General features: G+C 34.0%; 1 protein-coding gene across 1 annotated transcript in view; it reads right to left on the bottom strand.

The window, feature by feature from the left end:
• DGKB (diacylglycerol kinase beta) overlaps nucleotides 1–22,228 on the bottom strand; it is a 583,788-nt gene that overhangs the window by 399,870 nt on the left and 161,690 nt on the right. The window contains exons 7-9 of the mRNA XM_090287823.1: nucleotides 13,827–13,876; nucleotides 9,575–9,649; nucleotides 6,685–6,804 (exon numbers count right to left, since the gene is read on the bottom strand). Of these exons, the coding sequence (XP_090143949.1) occupies nucleotides 6,685–6,804; nucleotides 9,575–9,649; nucleotides 13,827–13,876 (245 nt within the window). The remainder of the gene's footprint in view (nucleotides 1–6,684; nucleotides 6,805–9,574; nucleotides 9,650–13,826; nucleotides 13,877–22,228) is intronic.

Genomic DNA, 22,228 nt, shown 5'->3' with positions numbered 1-22,228 from the left:
CAAGAGATAAACCTCCAGATTTGTAGAACTAGATTAGATCCATAATAACTAATTCTTACATTAGACCCAGACATGTCAAACTGGTATCATAATATGAATTAGTGAAAATGCTTCCTGGGAGCTAATTCTCCATGGGTCGCTAAAATTTCTGCACATTTTGTAAGCAGAAGTCCTTTTTTCCTGGCTATCTTTTTGAAGATCTTTAAATAACAAACCACTTTAGACAATAGAGCTATGTGTCGCTCGGCTGAGGATAGATAAAATAAAAATCTTTCCTATCTCAGCAAAGGGTAAGCAGGTTTGTTTATTTCACATTATAAAAAAATCTAGTTTCCCTAAGTCAGGGGTTTCAAGCTCTGTTGGTCTGCACAGGAATTGTTTGGGCTACACTCTCTCATCCTTCTGAGACATCTTGTGCCCAGCGAACTGCCTCAGGCATGAAGCTCTAGCTTGCTTTGCTGTGAACTCAAAAGTCTTTGGTCTCTGACCCAGGAGTCTCATGGTCTCTGCCAGCATCCAGGATGAAACTGGCAAGCTAACTCTAACTTGTAAGTAGGCTAAGTTTCAGACCCTTCACAGGCCTTGACAATGCTCAGGTGTCTGACAAAAGAGTAACAAGCTCTCAACAAAGTCGGTAATGCAGAAGGTGTCATGGAGAGGACCTCAGAAGACACAGTGTTTTAATTTTCTCTTGAAATTTATGAAATAGGCTTTGTAATAATTTCTGGGTCCAACTCTGGCTTGCCTCAATCATAAATGTTCTAGTATGCTTATTACGTGAATAGTGCTTTATATAATTGTTTAACTTTGCTATATTTTCCAAACTAGTCTATATTTTAAAACTTCTATTCTTTCAGATAAGAATAAAACATCCTGATGTGAAAAGTTTAAGTAATAAGGTTGTTAATTTTTAAAAACATATTGATAAACAGCTTAATGCTGAAAATAGTTTTAAGTGAAAAGGAGAATGGAAACTCCAATTTTCCTATGTATTACTTTTCTTATAATTCTTGTCATTTTATTTTTAAATGATTGTCCATTACATGTGAATAAGCCTCATCCTGTTGAAGAGCACATATGGACCAAGTTAGCTGGCATTTCCTTATCAAAAATAAACAAGTCTGAACGTGGGTGTTCTGTCAATCAGAACACTTAGCCATGTTACAGGCTGCAAGTGATGTACAAATCCATTACCGAGACAGAAAAGGCTTTACCAAAAAAAAAAAAAAAAAAAAAAAAATTAAATAGCTTTATAGCTCTTAGCCGGATATATTGCCAAAATATGCAAAAGATGAAATATGTATGTGACTTCAAGAAAAGAAATTGAAACCCAGAGCCAACTACTCAGCAGTGCAAATTGTACTCCAACTCTCTGTATTGTCATGTCTTGTCTTGTCTAATTTAGATTGTAAACTTGGTGGGGGAGGAGGAGAATCTATCCCCTGCTACATTCTATCAGCCAGTTGAGCATGTTCCTATTAGTAGTTCCATTGTGAATAAATATTTATTGCCATATAAAGGAATTCATCTTTATAAGAGAGGAATGCAGAGGAAATGTGGACAGCTTGATTCTTGGCCTCCTCTGAAATTGTAGATAAGTCATTTCACCTCTCTTCTTATTTTCCTCTCTAATAAAATGAAAGCACCCACTTTTCTCTCCCAGGCCATGGTGTGAGCTTTCATTATACGATACCTGTGAAGTCAATTTAGCTCCTCAGAAGACTGGTGTTATATAAACAGCAAATATTATTAACATCATTGGGTTGAGTTGTGTAGCATTCCACTGCTTTAGCCAAAAGATTTTAGAAGGATGTTTGCAGGTTTACCATATTTCGTAAAAAACTTGTTCTCATAATTTTCATAGAAATACATTCCTGATACTTAGCAAACATTGTATTTTATAATGAAGCAGTTCAGTTATGTGTTTATGATAGAGAAATGCTTAATGAATCCTAGGCAAGTTCACACAGAGAAGCTCCGGGTTTTTTCCTCCTTTTAATCCCCTAGATGTCAAAAGGAGGTTTCAAAGGAAAAAATGCCCTTTGGAACTTTCAAAACCTATTTCATTATCAATAGCAATTCTAAAGTTTTAATTTTTCCCTTGAATATGTACATTGAAGATCACATATAATGTTCAACTGAACTAGGACTATTATAAATAATATCATGTCTTCATTTGTATCACAGCCAAAATGCCCCTAACTCCCATATTGAGCCACATCCCCAATTCAACTAACTTGAGTTATAAATGATTATAATTAGTCGCAAATGAATTCCAACTAATTAGGTAATAAACACCATTAAGTTGCCTTTGTTTTCTAGAAATATGAAAGAAAGTTATCTTTTAAACAAAATGATAAGCTATATCACTCCTGGGTAAAGGGAATGTAGAAAGAAGTTTTAAAATTCTGACTGGAGTGGCAATCAACTGCTTATCTCCAGATCACACTTTCCGAAGTCAGGCTCAGACCCTACCATTCTTGAGGTTCAAAGGCAAACTCAACAGTCATTCCCCTTGAATGACTTAATCTGGAATCTCAAGAATCATTGAGTCTATCCAGTTTTGAAACTCCTTTCTAGACTGAGCAATGTATAAACAAAAGAACAACAACTCAATCGAATTAAATTTTACAAAATAGAGTGTAGAACATTCGTTTTTCAAACATAGCTTAGTCTGTTAAGAGTATGTCAGTTTCTACTCTCCATCATACTAAATAATTTTTATCAGGGATCATATTTCATCAGCAGAGGCACAAACCAAATGATTGTTTTTCCTCTTGTGGGTCAGGCATAAAAATGTGTCCTAAAACATTTCAATCAATGGCAAAGTTCAGATTGCCTATAGACGAGGATTCTGTTAGCACATATAGTGCAATAAAAATATATATCGCATTCTAAAACCATGCAGGTCAGATGTGGCTACAAAAATTCAAAACTAAGAAGGTAAGGCAGCATTATTTCAAGCAAGCCTTCTACTTAAATGTGTATTCCTGTTTATACAATAATATGAATTTAGGAATTTTCCTTGAAAAATCTAGTAAAGATCTAAGACTACAGATTTTAGGAATTTAAGTATTATTACTTATCTTATCTTTCTAGGAAAAGGAATGCCTGTTATGAAAGAATATTAGAAGGAAAAGAATATTCTTAACTATCTTTTTATATGTCCAGAAAGAATGACTGACAGGCAAAAAAACAAACAAAAACAAAAGCTAGTTAACTAATAACAGAGCAAGGGTGAAGACCAATTTGATGAAATTCACTGTTACTATGCTATCTTTTCATTAGTCCTCATGTCTTGCTAGTGTTTTCTAATTGAGCTAAAATAAAACGTTTTAGTCTTTTCTCTTAAATGACTTAAAAATAAATTTAAAATCTTTGTGTTTGCAATATGACAGATTAGTCATAGAATAAATCAGGGGTCAGGGAACCAGAGCCTATCGGTAGCAATCTGGCATCAGCCTGCTTTTGTAAGTCAAGTCGGAGTGGAACGCAGCCTTGCTCTTTCATTTACATAGTATTTGTGATTGCTTTCGCTGTCAACTGCAGAACTGAGCAGTTACAAAGAGACTTGTGTCCCCCAAAGCCTGAATTATTTACTAACTGTGCCTTTACAAAGTTTGCCAGTTACTGGAGCAGAGTCTTTACTAGATACAGTTATTTTTACAATTTCAGTTAAAAATGAGACATTAAAAAAAAAAGTTTTCAATGAGACAGATACCAAAGAAAGAATAAGAGACAGGTATAAATCTTTATTGTGATCAAAATCTCACCTGCCGCCCACACACACCATTTTCCATCAGCTGTAAAAGTCTGTGCCACGTCACACTGGGTATCTTAGAAGTTTGACAGACTTTGTGTAAGAAAAAGGAAAGGACTCTTTCTATTATTTGCTGTAGATATTCTGATAAACTACATTTCTGATTTTGGCACTCAGATATTATTTAACACAGAGAAGCTCTAAAATTCTGTTAATGGAGAAAAATAAACTACCATAAAATTGCAGCTGCTCTGCCTTAGAGGAGAGGCGAGGATTACTCTCCGAGGACGATGTTCTTATCTGTGTAATTTGGCCAGAACACCACAGTCACTCTCATATACACTGTGGGATTTAACATGCACTGTCAATTAGAATCTACTCCCCGAGCTCATAACTGACAACAGACAAGAATATATAGGACAACATAACAAGACTGGCCCCACAAAAGTGGCTGAATTCAACCTCAAGCTTCTAGAATTCCAATTTGATAAGCAAAAGTCTACGTGGGGGGAGAGAAGGGAAGAGAGGCCTGGGGGGAAATGACACTATGAATCAAATTCTCTACAGGTAATAACATAACAGATTAACTGCCTACAGAAAAGGAAATAAATCTCAATTACAAAAAAAGGGGGGAAGCCTCAGCACTGAGTTGTCAATGTGCCATTCTTGCTTTGTGAAAACACCCTATTAAAAAGCTGTTTCTAATAGATACTATGTTTTGTAATCATAATTATCCAGCTTATGCACTTTATTAGATGGCAATTTAAATATTATTGGCTTTTTTTAGATTTTTTTAAGCAAAGGAAAAAGGATATTACTCTTAGAATTGTCGGATACAAGGGAAAAATCTTATCTCCGTTCTTGGCTTCCAAATTTTAAACAATGCAGCCCTGCCATCTAGTGTCCATTACTGGGAACACAGCTTTGGAACACATCTGGTTACTTGAAAAGCCAGATTTCCCTGTTAAGCACTCAAAACATTATCTCTTTAGTAAACACATAAAATATAAAATTTAAAACATGATTAGAAGATAAACTATTAATAATTAACCTGCTGTACACTGATGGCAAAAAGCTGTCATTTAGAAGCCGAGGAAGTATTGTATATTTGTTTGAAATGTTTTGAGTTAAAGCCATATAGATAACAGACTATACTTACCCATGCTACTTCCATAACTTCCCAAATGTATATATTTATGAATCAATTTGTAAATAGTAATTTTCAAAGAAAAACATCATTTCAAAGTCTTTCTGTGATATTTAAAATATAGATGAGTTAGTCTTCATTTGTGCACATTCCTATCAAATTCCCCAACTACCAGATAGTTTACTTACTCATTCCTGCATCTTATTCTCTCATACTGGATTTTCATGAATGTCTAACATAAACAAAATTTTAGCTTTAAAAATATAAAATTCCCTCTAGGGAGCCATTATTATTAGAACGCCTTGACTAGTCACTTAACAACTATTTTTCATATGAGTAAACACTAAATCTTAAAATGTTAACATTCTGTCAATTTTCTTTTTGTTTTCTCCCAAGTCTGATCTCATATGTTTCTGTCAAAAAGTATATCAAACAAGTAAGCAAGTAACAGAGAAATATAATCCATTATTAGAAAAATATATTAGGTTATGTATAGTATAAGAAAATCACATGTAAGGAAAAATTGAAGTATCAATTTTCAAAATGCCGAAATAAAGTCTATTAACAAAAAGATTTGTATTTATTCTTACTGTTTTAATAAATTATCCACTTTAAGGGTAATTTTCTATCCATTATCCATTAGTAATTCTTTTTCCTCCCTGACCATGTCTGAAATCCCATGAACCTCATGAATGTAAAAGAATTTGAAGGTCCATATGAAAAAGAGACAAATGTGACTGTCCTGAAGCCCATTTCTATCTTCCCAAACCCATGAGTAAATGTGTACAAACACATTTGTATGTACTCTCACGTGTTTTACAAACACACACTATACGAGTTCTGGAGATTTACTTGAAATTTTGGTATCTTGAATAACTGTGGTATAGTCTTAAGTTTGCAAAACTGTTATTGCTGGTGATGGGAAGCATGAAATGTGTTGGGGTCAGCAGGAAAGTGGTGGACGTTGTATTCTTGTATATCGGTCTCTAAAATTGTATGTGCCATGGCATTCTTAGTAATGTTCTTGAATCGAAGTACACATTTTGCAATGTGCATTTTGTTGTTAATTCATGTTTGACTACTAATGACTTGGATTTTTAATTAACTATTTTTTAATTTAGTTAATTTGTAAATTAACTAAAATACATATGAAGTCTGGGGAACAAGATTTGTTTTCAAAATCACTATCATATTATATTCTGAATTTGAGTTGATCTATTGTATTCCCCTCAGCCAACATTCCATTACCACTGGAGGCACTGATACTAGAAAACTTCTGGCAGGCTTGAAACAAAAGCCTGGTTGATCTGCTCGGATGTAAGAAAAAAAAGTGTGTGTGTGTGTGTGTGTGTGTGTGTGTGTGTGTGTGTGTGTGTGTGTCCTCTTAACCGTCTTAATATATAATTGACTTCTTCAAGTATTACTTATCAATTAAACAGATTATCTTCATAGGGAGGGGACAAACAGTATGGGATGGAAAACCACAGAATGCAGTAATATTGTGGTTTCTTGCAGTAGATAAAATGAGATAGTCCTTAATGTTTTAAAACTAGATTACACTTTAAATAGAGGGGGAAAAAAAAAAGAAAGTATATATATGGCAAGTATCACTACACAAGGAGTTATGGGTAAATTGGACTGTGCATACTTACTAAAAGGTCCAGACACTCACTACATGTTTACTGGTAGAAAATGGATCGATCAACTTATAATCAAAGCGTATCATGGAGGACCCCTCTGACCTACCAGCAGCCACCCCCTCTACATTAATGCTTACACTTTCCAAGCCTAGGAGCACAAGAAGTGGGATTGTTGTCATCCCTCCTTGGATCCATTCCTCCAGAGAAACCGTCCCATCATGATCATAGTCAATTTCTTCCATCATTTCATGAAGGATCTGAAGCAGAGGAGTAGAGGGAAACCTTTCAATAAATCGATAACATGCATTCCGTACGATGAAATAAAGCATTGCACCGGATTGGTTTTAACTGTGACAAGCAGCTAACTGGAGAGGTGAGATAAACATCTAGGTAACTTTGTACAATATTAATCTTACTACTGAGTATACAGTGGCTTGATTATGATTTCCAGCCCCTACTTTCACTGGTCAGCTTTTAAAAATACTGACTTAATTTTTTAATATCACTGGATGGTACAGTTAAAACAAGAAGGCATCTTTAAGAGTAAAAATGGTCTTTAATTGCTTTCTCTAGATTATTTTTTAAATTCAAATATATGCCAGACAATGTCTGAACAAATTAACTTCATGGCAAAGAGCTGAAATAATTCTTTGCAAAGTGGTAAAAGGCGGGGGAATTAAGTTGATTTTAATTGCCTACCAGAACTTAATAGAGCCAGGAAGTTAAACAATCAAGTCATTTTTGATTAGCTTTTTTCCTAAAGATGACTTGCACGTAGTGTCCCAAAATGGTTTCCACAGTCTGTGTTGGTAACGCGCTTCGTTATATTGCAGTAACAATAATATTTGATTCAAAGTTTTGTTGTGAAGTTTAAACATGTCAATATAAGTATCTCCGAAGAGCACCTATCATATACAAGTATAGTAAGTGCTCTGTAAGTGTTATTAGTGTTACATAAGCAGGAACTATATGTGAGTTCCAAATATATTAACATGGACTCTGGGAAGGCAAAGTACTTCCCACCTAATTGTACCACAATGGCAAATACGATAGAGTTCCAATGGAAAAAAGTAACTTGACATCTCATATGGACACGGTCACCAATTCAGAAAGAGAAATGCAGTGATCATAAGAACGAGTTTGACAGAAGAGTTGTCTGACTAAAATCCCTGAACTTGGTTTATTGGTATCTTCCCTCAAAAAGTGTGTGCAAGTCAAATTATTTTCCTTCTGAACAAACTAGTAAGTATTGGAAAGAGATGTTTTGAAACAAAGTGATGGTGACCTAATTATTTCCTTATTCTCAAAATGGAACACAGGGGGAAATTATTTAGAATTTGGCAAATAGCATAAGATCAAGGCCCTGGTGAACCGGTACGAAGTGAATAAAGGAGAAGAGAACTAAAACAGAGAGCACTGGATTCAGATGGCTTATGCTTTCGTTTCGTACCTGATAAATCGAATGTTATAGCTCGGGGAAGGTCTTTTTGTTTGTTGGTTTGTTTTAAATTCGTTCCAAGGACATCTCAGTCTCCCCTACTCCCTGCTTTCAGTCTCACATTTTCACTTCTCTTACATCCACAGCTCTGACAGCAAACGCAGTGCACAAGGTAAGCCTTTTACCTTTGACTTCCTGCGATTTATACCATTCACAGAACCGGCAGACCCACCTGGGTGTGCCACAGAAGACAAGTACTGCTGTAGAGTCTATTACTATAAATACCAATAAGTATTGATCACAATTAGCCTACCCACCAATTCTTTCCTTCCTTAAAGCATCCAGATCACCCTTTGCTCCCCAGCAAATCTCTTTTTGGGAATGGGTGGAGCCTACTTCTGATTTGAAAGCTGATAGGAAACAGTCCCTCTTTTCCCCCATCACTCCAGTGAGAACAAGAGGCTTGATCAATAGAAAAAGAATGTTCACAGGCATTAAGGCAAGTAGGATGGAGAAAGTTGTTTTAGGTTAACATCAGCAGAAAAGGACAACACAATTTATAAGAACTCCCTGATGTCAGTGCAAATAGTATTAAAATACATGAGGCAGTATTCTCAGAATTAAATACATGTCCATAAACTTTATTATTCCATATAAAATCTATAACATTGTTATGAAATCTGAACTCATTAGGCACTTCTACAGCAAAAAAAAAAAAAAAAAATCAGTTGAATTAAAACTTGAAAAGCCATGTCCCAGTAAAAATGGTGCCCTCCTTAGTACATGACATTGTACCTGACTTTCTTGTACTTCACTGGCAAGAGTTTATAAAGCGAGGGAAATGCCATCAGAGGTCTCATATCACACAATCACACCATCAGCATACTGTTAAATGTATAAATGGGAATAGTATTTGAAGAACAAGCTTTTGAATTCAAATGAAATATAAACCATTTAAATGAAATTGATTTGTACTTGCTCAACTCATGTACAATTTGCTAAACTTAGTTGGTTTCAAAAAGAAAAAAGAAATACCACTAATTAACTCCCCCCAAATTATTACTTATAGCTAAAGTCAGTTTATAATCAAGTATTTTATAACTTGTATAAACCTGTTAAAGATAAGAAGTTTTTATAAGCATTGTTAGATGCTATTTCTTTCAACGATTTGATTAACTAGCTTAAGAGCTTTGAATAAGTAACTAACATGTTGGGATCTCAATTTTCTCATTGTGTGATGAATAAATTGGTAGTATCTACCTCAGAGAGTTGCAAGAATTAAGTATCATATATACAAAAGATAGCACAATACACTGTGCACAGTAAACTACCATCATAATCTTAATCACTTCCATTCAGGTATGTAAGACAACCATTCAGATTAATTTCCATAAGGATGAAAAGTGAAAGTTAAGGCCAAGAGTTTCACAACACTACATATACCGTTCCTTGTCAAGATTCATTTTGACTACTGATTACAAATAGTATCTTAGAGTTATCAAAACAAATCAAGTGACAGTAATGCACTAGGGATCCGAGAAAGACATCTTCTAGAATTTAGCGGACACTTAAATCATTCATATACGTACTGGATTAAGTTCAGTGACATCCCATTCAAGGTACTCAGCAACATGCATCATCTGACTGATGATATTTTCTAGTTCCTGGGGAAGGAGAGAGAGAAAGGAGGATAAGGAGAGACTACAGTAAATTCTTTAATGTTGACTTACAGGAATTGTTTGTTCAACATGTTGCCACAAAACTTAAAGGTTATATGATTAATATCTTTTTTTTTTTTTTTAAACATCACTGTGTGGTTGCCTCTCACTCGTGCCCCCAGCTGGGGACCTGACGTGCAACCTAGTCATGTGCCCTGACTGGGAATCGAACCAGCGACACTTGGCTCACAGGCCAATGCTCAGTCCACTGAGCCACAGCAGCCAGGGCTGATTAATATCTTTTTACAAGTTCTGATGAACGGTACCTGAAAGAAGAAATGTAAATTCATTTTGTGTTGTCTAGAAATCTTAACCAGGAGAGGGCGCCACCATACAAAGGAAGAGCTCCTTTCCCGGAAAATTGTTAGCGAAGAACCTTTCTTCGGAAAGGAGAGTCTGATGAAAGTAGGAGCAGACACATTTTCACAAGATGTGGTTTCTAAGTCACTGGGTATCCTGACCTTTTGCCTTGAAAGCAGGTGTGGGAGGAAGTGTCCGAGGGCAACTAAGAGGTTTATTTTTATTCTGATAAAAGTGAGAATGTATACTGACTGTTCTAGCCATTTATTAGGATAATTTGCTCCGCTACAGGAGTCTTCAGGGTCCAGGCTGGAAGGCTAAGTACATGTAGAGTTTATTTTTTGAGGGCATAAATTTTAGTTTGAATTTTCATATTATTCTAGTCAAATGTCAACCCTTTGAGGAACACATATGGCTTTGCTAAGAAAAAAATAAAGCACTTTTTTATACCTATTTATTTAATGTTCTAATTTATGCTCATCTTCAGAAAATACTAAAGACATATTGTAAGTGCTAGTATTTTAAATGCAGTTGGTGACATAATTAAAAGTGGTGTTATATAGTGTGATAATTTAAAATATAAGCATAAAAGAATAAGGCTTGCATGTATGAGGTCTGTCCAGATGACATTCAGTCATGTAATATAAAAAATAGAGACATTTATTGAAAAATACACAAGATACAAGAAACTTTGTACATAAGACAATGACTCCCAGTCTCCTTCGAAGTAGGCACCTTGAGATCTCACATAGTTTTCCCAGTCACCATCCGCTGCCCCATCATATTTTCCTGAATCTCATCAACGGTCCGAAATCTCTTTCCTTTCAAAGTTGATTTTAGTTTTGGGAAAAGCCAGAATTTGCAGGGCACCATATCTGGGCTTTGGGGGTGGGGGTGTCACCTGGGTAATTTGATGTTTCACCAAAAACCTCTGCACCACACGTGATGCATGCATGGGCATGTTGTTGTTATGAAGCTGCCAGTCACCAGTTGCCCATCACTGTGGCCTTCTGAATCTTCCAAACAGTTTCAACAGAGGAATGGTTCAAGCTTAACACAAAATTTGATGCAGGTTCATGGCTCTACTCACTCTGTCATTTTGAATGTAACAGCCACACAGCACACATGCTCACTCAATGGCATCTACCACCTCACTGACTAGTACAGTGAAGTCATCATTGTTCATGCATGTGCATTCCAGTCCCCTCTCCTTGGCTGCCAGGTTATACCAATGTCCAACAAACCATTCTTGTTTCATTAACAATGGTTGGCTTTTCCTGGACAGATCTCGTGTATTAATTAAAACTTATTCTACTCAAATCTCTGATCTAATATATGCAATTAATATTCATAGAATCAAGGCAGAAATATGGTAGAGAGGTTTTCTTTTGGGGGGGTTCACAGATCCATCTGATAAAAACTATACACTCCCTCTCTACAGAAAAGATGTAATAATGAAAATGTTATTTATGTTACAAAGGATGCCCAGAAACAGTACATATATATGTGTGTTTATTTATTGCAGACAGTAAAATCTTTAAACACTAATCCTTTGAAATCATAGGCTAGAATTGTGTGTGTTCCTAATCTCTCACCTGCAATATTTTTGCTTATGGAAGCCTTGATGGTTTGGAATGGTTAAAGTCTCTGGATATGTTATTAAAAATGGAAACTATTTTTGGCAAACTATTATATAGGTTTGTAATATTAGTTAAGTTATTTAACCCTCTTAGACTCATGTTTTAATCAGTAAAAATATTATCTTTAATATTCTAATATTATATAGTTTGCAGAGTTGCTGAAAAGATTAAACATGCTATTTTCTAACATAAAAAGCATTTATCTTGCCTGCCACATTGAAAATGATTAATAAACATTAATTACTATTAATAGACATAGTGGTCATTTTTCAAAATATCAATTTTTCTCTATTTTTCTTTCAAAATGTGAAATGCTATACCTTTAAATTTCTAATACAAGTGACATCAGAAGGTACGATTTCACCTAATATTGAAGGATATATACTGAGACATTAAGTTTTGTGGAGAAAACCATAAAGACTAGTTTAATAAAAAAACAAATGTATTTATCACCAACTACTTGTTTAATGTTGTAAATATAGTCACAAATATTGCTAGTAATTTACTATTTGTTAACAAAAGAATGTCAGAAATCCAAAAATACTCTTTTGATTAAATTTTCAAATCACCCACCAATCCATGGTTCAAAGCCTAGTAAAGAAACATCCTTATAAGTTAATTTTAAAAAAATTTAAATAAAATAAATAAAAAATAAAAAAATAAGAAAAACATTAAATAAAACAAGTCTGCAGTAAAAATATAATTTGCATTAGTGTAGTCAGAAGTGCTGCAATAAACATATTGAAATAGCGAGAAAAATATCTAAACTCCTAGTTGTGAATTGCCACAAGAAAATGAGCAAATGGATCATGTAGCTTAATGTTCCTAAATAAAAATATGAACTCTACTGGGCACATAAAAGTAATAGCATTTGAAAATATAGAGAGGCTTATCCATAAGGAATACCACCGTTTTAGCATCAATTCGGAATGGTGCTCATTTCCTAGAGTGGAAGAGTGTATTTTTATTGCTCTCTGGAGAAACTAGTGCACCATTATTCTGCTCAGTGTTACAGAAGCATATGCCTCCAACTTCATTGCTTTGCTTATGCAAGTGAATTTGAAGTTTGGGAGGGACACCAGATAATGAGAGAAAATTATTATCGGAAGTAATGTTTATTTTAATCAGTATTAAATATATCAAAATATTTATTGCTGTGTTTTTGATGTAACCATGCACATCAAAATTCCATAATCTGACACATATTCTCTTATTATTTTTTTTTTTAGTTGAATGTAGTGGGGTGACAGTGGTTAACAAAATTATACAGGTTTCATGTGCACAAATCTATAACGCATAATCTGTACCCTGCACTGTGGGTTCACCACCCCAAATCAAGATTCCATCCATCACCATTTATCCCCCCTTTACACATTTCCACCTCTTCCCATTCCCCTCTCTATTCTTAACAATTCCTTATGGAACAGGAAATAATGTAATATGTAAAATACATTGTCAGCAAATATAAAGGATGTTATTGGGTGGAACCTGAGACAGATATTCTTATGAAGCACGGATTATGCAAAATAACTAAGACTGCAACTTCTCTTCTGAAAACTATTAATGATTTGCATATTAAAAATAAGATATACATTTAATTATTCCTTTCAGTTAAAGCATACATATATGGTCTTTTTCTCCTATTGCTTTTTATAACTAAAGCTACAGTGTATGCAAGTTGCATTTAAAATTGGAGAAGACATTATAAAAAGGGAAGTTTGTCAAAGCAATTTGTAAATACATTTATCTATTTCAACAGCTTAAGTAATTAAGAATACTTTTAAAAAGTGGGAAAATAATAAAATAATTAAACTGACTTTACAATTCTTTAAGCTGTCCTTACATTCTCAATATTTTTCAGTGTCAAATCTCACAACTATTTTATCTTTCTAGATCAATGCTTCTCAACTTTCTCATGTTTTATTCAAATCAAGTAGGAGTCACTTTTATCTTCCAGTACATAAAAAAAATCAGTTTTATGTGGTAAAATTATTCAGTAGAACAAGTGTAATTCTAACAGTGTCCTCAGACTCCTTTTCAAAAAGTCAGATAATAAAAATGCTGTGTGTGTGCATGAAAACTGCATTAAGTGTGTCTTCTGTGGTAATAGTTATAAATTTATTCATTGCATTTTTCAGAACAAACTACTTTCAAATTTCCAGAATATTTGAGGAAAACATTACCGTGCTGTCCAGGAAGCCGTTCCCATCCGTGTCATAGAGGCGAAACATGACTAGAAACAAAGAAGGTGTTGAAAAAAGATTACAGGTGACTAAGATCAATGTTGTTGTAAGGCATATTCTTCAAAAATACATTTTCTAATGAAAATAAATAATAAACCCCTGTCTTACTCAAAGCAATTGATTTGTAGAATCGTTTCTCAAGCTAAATTGAAAATAAATTAATCAATTAATAAAAATACTGGCGATTGGCTCTAAAGTCTATCAATTTTTGTTATGTACATAGAAAACACTATTGTTTGTTCAAATTCTTTATCACAAGATCATTATGTGAAAACTCAAGAATAGCAAACAAAAAAGGAATTTAGATATTCAGAGTCTGGATATTAAGTGGTAGAGTGAATAATAAAAATCAACTGATTCAGAAGACTGGAAGTAAATTATAATTTGGAATTTACCACCCACTATTATGTGAGTTTACATGAGCTTAGTCAAATACTTTTTACTTCTATAAAATGAGAATAATCCCTTTGTCATAAGACACACGTTTGCTGTGAAAGTCAAGCGAAGTGATACACACAAATGCCTATCAAACGTCATAGGTCACTACATAAATATGAGCCATTGTTTTGATTGGTCCCCCCAGGAATGTGGGGAAGGAAGAATTAATGCAAAATAAGGGGATTTTTCTGAGGGAGGATGACAGGATATAAAAGGTATTACTACCATGTCCATAATAGTTATTTAAATCTGAGATGTAGTTTTATAGGGTAACCACGCTTTGAACTAATCAAGTAAGGGAAAAGAGAGTGTCAGCTTTGTGGGTGAACGCAGGAAAGCAGATGGCAGACTCCAGGGCTGGCCTGAGGGTTCCCTGTATAATTCACACACCACCAGGAGCCTGTGGAAGTGGCTGCAGGTGCCTTACTGAGATACACAAAGAATGACACAGCTGTAAAAACACACAAGTGGAAGTGAGGGTTTGTGTTGGGTTTGCATAATTTCTTGGAGAATCTTGATATCTGAGGTCTATACCATTAAATAAGGGCATTGATAACAAGGAGGCATAATTATGCAATGGCCTTGATCATATATTTACAACTAGTTTTTAATCTTTGTATTTAAAATCATTGTTATATCTCATCAATTCTAAGATATGATTATTTATAAAAAAAAAAACTAGGCTGCACATGACTAAAAGGAAAAAATGCTGCCAATCTATCATATTCTTTATATGGTAAAATGCAAACAGTCTCCGAAAATGTTAAAATGAAAGGGGAAAGAAAATGTGTACAGACTGAATAAAGGGAAATAACAGGCTGGTTAAAAGACATAAATGGCTTTATTTGCAAACTAGGATAATTGTTTTCTCATATACTCATTAAATGAGAATAAAATTCAGAAAGAAAAAAACCCTATCACCACATGGGTACTAAACATTTCAAGATTTTCTAGTACAGCAAAAAAATGGTAAAAATATCTTCACAAATGTCAAGATTTCTCACATCACTCAGAGAATGGGTTGATTACCAGGAACAAGACAAGGACTTAGAAAAGTCTATAACCATATTCTAGAATGAAAGACTCTTGTAACTCTGGTAATCCTTATTGGCATCAATGAATGCTAAACCATTTTATACAGCTCAGATAATAAGGAAACCCTGTGCATGTTGGCAAAAAATCCTTGCTGAAAACATGGGTTCAAAGACATAACACACAAATGGGGGCAACCAGCATTCATTCTGACAGCATCTGATCCTTCTATGTTCTAAAAGCCGCACTTTAAATACAAAACATGGTGACAGTTAAAATGGCAGATAACTCTTGACTAGCTTGATTTGAAGGTTGCCTTTATACATGACCTAGGCTACCCCAAACAGAAGCACAAGCCCTGATGGTCAGATGCAAGCAACCCAGGAAAAAAAGGAACTGCTCAGAACCCATTCCGGTGATGGGGGTCAGCAGCAGCTGTGACTAAAGAGAGAGCATCCAGGGTCCTGGATGTGTCAGAGGTGCTATCATTCAAAAGGGCGCTGTCTGAAAGGCAGAAATAAATTGCTTCCCCTGTTCAGTTCATATTTAATTTAGTCATTGTTCCTAGAGAAATAGCCTCCAAACCGAGTTTTCTGCCTCTCCTAATGATTCAGTGTGTTCCTCAATATAGCATATTATTGAAGTCTTACTTATAGAGAAATATAACATTTAATAAATTATCAAAGTAAACACACCAATGTATCAAATTATTTAAGACAAGGTAGAGAATATTACTTAACAACACAAATCCTCTCGTGCTCATCCATCATTATTTCTCCTTCCATTTAAAAGTTAACCACTATTTTGGATTTTATATGCACTAGTTTGAATTTAGCATCATTTACTAAATATTATGTTTCTGATCTTCATCTGTATTGTTGTGTGTAGCATTAGCCCATTTACCTCCTTTTTAGCTATTAATCCATTGTATAAAAGCATCACAGTTTACCCATTCTATTTAGGTTGTCTCCAGTTTTATATGTCTAGTAATGCTGGTGGTACGTCAAAAAAATTCTGATATAAACCCTCTTGTAAAAGGCATTTGTGCCTAGATGAACATTTGCCATTTGGTTACAAACCAGTAAAAGGAATGTCTGGATCATAGGATTTGCAAATGTTTAACCTTTTGTAATATTGCCAAATATTTCAAAAGTGATTTGACCAAACTAGGTTCTAAACAGCATTCCATAAGAGTTTGAGTGGCTCTATATCCTCACCAGCACTGGGTATTGCCCCCCATAATTCAAGCCATTCTGGTGAAGGATAGTGAGTGGTATGTCACTGAGGTTTAATTTCCATTTCCCTGGTTACTGGTGATATTCAGCTAATTTTTACATTTATTTTCCAGAAAGACTTGAACTTTCCCAGGATATTCCAGAATCCTATTGTTCCAGTTCTAGCCTGTCTGGATGCAATTGGTATAGAACCTACTGTCAGAACTGCCCAATTAAACTTTTGCCAGACACAAAATGGGGTAATATATTCTAATAGAAAAAGGAACAATATGGATATCCAATTATGCAAGTACTGTTACTGGAAAGAGAATGTTTACTTGCTCTGCTGGGCCAAAATTTTCATAATTAATGTGTCCGTGTAAGTTGGGGTCAGTTTCTAGATTCCCCATTTCTAACTTTGTATAACTTCAGCTGTGTTTTAGAAATTCACATGCTGATTTTAAATTTTATATCAAAATAAAAATGACTAAAAATACCCAAAACAACTTTAAAAATGGGGAACAAATTTGGAAGATCTGACTTCAAGACTTGTTAATAACCAAGTGTAATCTAGAGAGTGACGTTCTGACTAAAGGATAAACAAATAAAATAATGGGAAAAAGCAAAGTCAAGATATAGAGCCACACACATATGGTGAACAGGATACCAAAATAGTTCAATGAGATAAGAAAAGTCTTTTCAAAAGATGACCAAGGAACAACTACATATTTATTAAAAAAAAAAAAAAAAAAACCCAACTCTTACTTCACATTAAACATTATGACAAAATCATTTTGAACTTTAAACTTGAACCTTTGAAAAAATAAGCTCTAATTTTAACATTAAAGCTAAACTATAACGCTTCTAGAAGAAAATATAGGAAAATACTTTCACGCCCTTAACCATTCAACATGAACCAGTAATGACAAAAAAATTAATAACAGGCAAATTGAACTTTATCAAAATTAAACTTCTGTTCAGCACAAATTTAAAAATGAGAAAACAAGCCAGTCACAAACTAGAAGCACATATATTGACAAAGAACTTATTTCTAGAATATATGAAGAAATCCTAATGCTCAGTAATAAAATGACCAGCAACTTAATTAAGAAAGAGGCCAAAAATTGAGTAGACACTTCAAAAAAGGAAAATATATGAATGGCCAATCATATCAAAGTGTTCAAAATCATCCATTAAAAAAGAAAAGAAAAGAAAAGAAAAGAAAAGAAAATTCAAATCACAGACCACCATAGAGCTTCTAAAACAAATCTGGAATTTTAGTATTTCCCCGAAGCCGGTCTACCAAAACTGCTCAGTTTTTCAGCTTCTCAGTTGTACCTTTAAGAATTTACAAATTAAAAAGAGTAACAAAAGCAGCCTTCTCTTTCCCAGAAATTTGACACACAAACCTAATTTGTCCTGGTAATTCCCTGAAACTTTTCAGACTAAAAAAAAAAAATCTTGTGTCCAAATTTCCTAGTCATTTCCAGTAAGAAACCTGGTGTAAAAACATTTAGTTCATTACTGTCTGAAAGAGAAGCCCTACTATGTATTACATAATTAATTTCTAAACCCATTAATAGGGGTTAACGGCTGTCTATGAATCCTGTTTAATTCATGAAGGAAAAAGGTTGGAGAACTTTAAGTGTTACTCAAAAGCAATAGCAAGAAGAAAAAATGTATACATATACGGGCACTATCATATACTCTAAAGCTCACCAAGTCTAAATCAAGGATAAATGTTCTCTTTGGTTCTGTATGAGAGAAAAAAATTCTAGGATTTTAATTTTCAGAGTATCTCTTCTTTCCTCAATTAAAATTGTAGGGGGGGTCATTCAAAACATGAGGTATTGAATACACATATTTTCTTTGGCTTTCCATTGACGTGCCACTAGAGAGGCATTAAAGAAGCATAAACCCCCACACACAAAGAAAACATGAAAGGGGAAAAGCAGAACCAAATCTTGGATGCTGGAAAACGCATGGAAACAGACTGAGCCTGAGAAATAGGAACTTAAGCTGGTAGTGCTGAAGAGGCAAAGGTTTGCACAGAAAGGGTAAAGAGTTGAAAAATCTACTTGATAGTCTTCATGAAAAGAAGTTAGACCCTCAAATACTATCTGCCATACTTTGCACTGATTAAAGAATAGACAAAGAGCACAAGTTTCAAAACGAAAATTTATGGTGGAGGATTGGGAATCAGTTATGTAAAAATAGAGAAATTAACTATACAAGGAAAAGGTAATCATTAACATTATGGAAAATAAAAATTGGTTTGGTAAGCATATAGAACATTTCCCTTTAAAAACTATATCTCAATATTATTGATAAAATTAATACCTATCATCAAGTATTATAATAAGACTATTTCTTCTCAGTATTTAAAAGTGAAGTTAGGTCCAGGGTCAAGTGAATCATTGAAAAAATAAGTCTTATTTTTAAAACCAACATAATAAGGATATAGATTTTTAGGTACAAAAATAATTTAAGTGCAATATTAAAATCATTCTGTCAACATGAGAGCTTCCAAAGGTGGATACATGTTATGAAGTTACAAGCTACTTTAACCCACTTTTCTCCTATTTTTATGCTCATGTAATTACACTTTATATAGAAACAATTATGTTCCCACACATGAATTTGGTTAAAAGAGCAGAGCAAAGGCATATTATGCAATATGAGGGCAATACTTTATCTCTAGAAATTTTTTCTCTTCCAAAGATTAGCAGGTTTCTATCTACTTTTTCTTTGAATATTATATTGATATACTCTGGTTTTTGTATTTTGCATTAAGTTGGTGATATGAAAAGATTAATTTTAAATTTGTTATTAAACATTAAAAAGTATTTTCAAAAGCACTTTTGTTGGAATTTTTTTAATAACTTTTTTGTTATCATTTTGTGTATTTCAAGATCTACTTAATAAGCTTTAAGAGCAAAGGTAAAATAATTAGCTCGTTGGAGCTTGTGATATCTCAAGTAATGCAGTGATATTTTCTTCTTTTTACAAAAGAGAAAAAAACAGTAAGACAAAGCTTTACAAAATAAAAATAGCACTTATATAGTAGATCAGAAATCATGAGTTTTACTTACAACTAGATAAACTGTTGGTATAGTTAATACCCAGTCTCTCTGGGCCTCTCTGGGAAAGTTGACTACATTATCTTTAAGTTCTCTACAGTGTTAAATTTCAGTGATTCTGAGATTAATACTTTTCTTATTACTAACTGACATACAGGTTAGTCTTTATTATTCATGTCAATTATCTATTTTCTGGTTATTTTCCTATTGGTTTCTCTTTAATGATATATGTACAGTAAACGTAACCTAACTGGAATGTTATTATAGTTAAGTCACTGATAATTTGTAAATACCAATCCAAATGTAAATATCATGCATTTTTAAGTCTCAGTATAATGATAGTATTATTTCATGCCTTAAATATTTACGTCACTTTTATCTTCTCAATCACCCATTAACTTTGATACAATTCCACTAAACCATCATTTTCTGAGCATTTATCTGTTGAAACACGCACAGATACATGCACAGACAAGTAGCAGTTGCTAGTGTGGAAGGTTACACACACAGTGCAGGTAAAGAGAGCCAGATAAATCCAATGAGGAGATTGAAAACAGATTCATGATATAAGCCAGTCCTGGCTCTGATATGCACTGGGAATGAACATGCCCAACAGATGCACCTTAGGAGCAAAGTCATGAAGATGGAAAGGTTCAAATTTTGTCTGATGACTGAAAAGTACATCCATGTGACTGGGATTTCATTTGTGCTCGTGTGGGTAAATTAAAGCCAAATGCAAGACGGGAAGGGTAGGCTGGGGACAAACTGTGAAGCCAGATCAGTCTATGAATGTCAAGTTAAGGGTTTAATTTTGTATATTACTCAGTAGGGAGCTATCAAAGGAACACCTATACCAAGTAAGAAGAAAAGTAGGAAAGAATAGATCTAAATGTTGACAAATTTTAGGTAACATGAGCGGAAGTCATACAAATTCAAACTTTGTATGTGAGAAGATGATTAAACAGGCTGGTGTTTGAAAAAACAAAGCATCCAAATTAGACTTTAAGTAAAAGGAGTTGATGACCAGAGGAACACTGAGGACCAGCTGAGGTTAATCCACAGAATTATATTTAGATAATTTTATAAATCTCTGCAACCTCAGTATATGATATGTTGCGTGCCTGCAACTAAGTTTGAAAGAATGGTTGGCATCATGGATTATGGGGTTATTCTCTATTTGCAGGGATGGGAGACCACAAAGCTGCAGGTAAATTCAGGAGAAAGTGAAATGGTTGAGGGATAAGAATTCTAAACTTTTATTTCATTTCAAAAATAATTATATAGACTAAAAATGGGAAAAATTTATGTGAGCAAATCTTAGTTCATTTAATTCTCATAGCAAACATATGAGAGATTATTTTTATTGAAGTTTTACAGTTGCGGAAACTGAGGTGTAAAGAGGTCTTTTTGTTTATTTTTATTTTTAAAAACATGTATAGGTCACTCAGGTAGTAAGTATCAAAGCTAGGATGCATCTGATTGGGGAAATCAAGATCCAGACTGAGCCTTGACCTGCAAAAGTTAATAATTTTAGGTGCTTCATCATATCTATTTATGTGTTAATTTTTACTATTTTTCTTATTTTTCCTCTAGTTTATATCATATTTAATAAGTCATAACTATTTTCAAAATAAGTATATATTAAATTAATAACCATTAAATTTCTTCAAAGTCTTACTAAATTTTTTGAAAAATCTTTAGCTATAAAAAAATACATGAATGTTAGAAATTTATAACTTTGCAATTGTAACAGAATTAAAATGCATAGAACTGCACATTGCTAAGAAAATGGGCCAGGGGGATGGATTGTGTGTTAGTTCATGTAGGAAAGGGCTAGGCATTGGCTTTTAAAACCAAATACAAGCACCAGGTAATTAAGGACTAGGTTGAGGTCCTCCCAAGTAGAGGATAGTAGAGAAGAGATCTGGGGCATAGCTGGAACACAGGTACACCTTAATGTGCTTCTGAGGTTGAAATTCATTACCTTGAGAATTCAGGTGAAAAATCACAGTAAGAGTGCCTGCCTATCTGCCTGAAGAGTCTGAAGAAATGTTTAAGAAAAAAAGAGGAATACAGCTAGATCCTGAGAAAGTTATAAAAAAAGAGCTGGAAAATACGAAGACAGAACAGAGGGAAAGGGGCTGGTAACACTTGAGACAGGTGAATGGAAGGTCATGTTTGACCTGGTTCATCAAGTGTTTTTGAATGATTTGTGGATCAGCATTCTGTCTGTAATTGGGGACAAAGACTGTTGATTCATAGACCCAAACTGAGAACTTAAAAGCATGCCTCTTAGGAATTCTAGCTTTGAAAAAATACTTCTGGTTGACCTAAAATAATTAAACTTCAGCACAAAGACCACTTTGGGGAGGCATGATGGTGCCTTTATTCAGTCTCAGAACTGGAAAAAAAATGTCTTTGCATTTTTAAAATCACCACTAACATGGTCCTGATAACACCTGAGAAAACTTTTTCTCTGGCTGTAACTTCAATAGAAACTCACTGAACATTAATATTTATTTTGGAAAGAGAGGGATTTCTGTAAGTTCTTAGGAATACAAATAAATCTTGAAATGCA

This window comes from Furipterus horrens, unplaced genomic scaffold (genome assembly GCF_987537825.1).
Source record: "Furipterus horrens unplaced genomic scaffold, mFurHor1.1.pri manual_scaffold_9, whole genome shotgun sequence".
NCBI classification, from domain to species: domain Eukaryota; kingdom Metazoa; phylum Chordata; class Mammalia; order Chiroptera; family Furipteridae; genus Furipterus; species Furipterus horrens.
The sequence above is the reverse complement of the archived record's forward strand: the minus strand, read 5'-3'. Positions and strand labels throughout refer to the sequence as shown.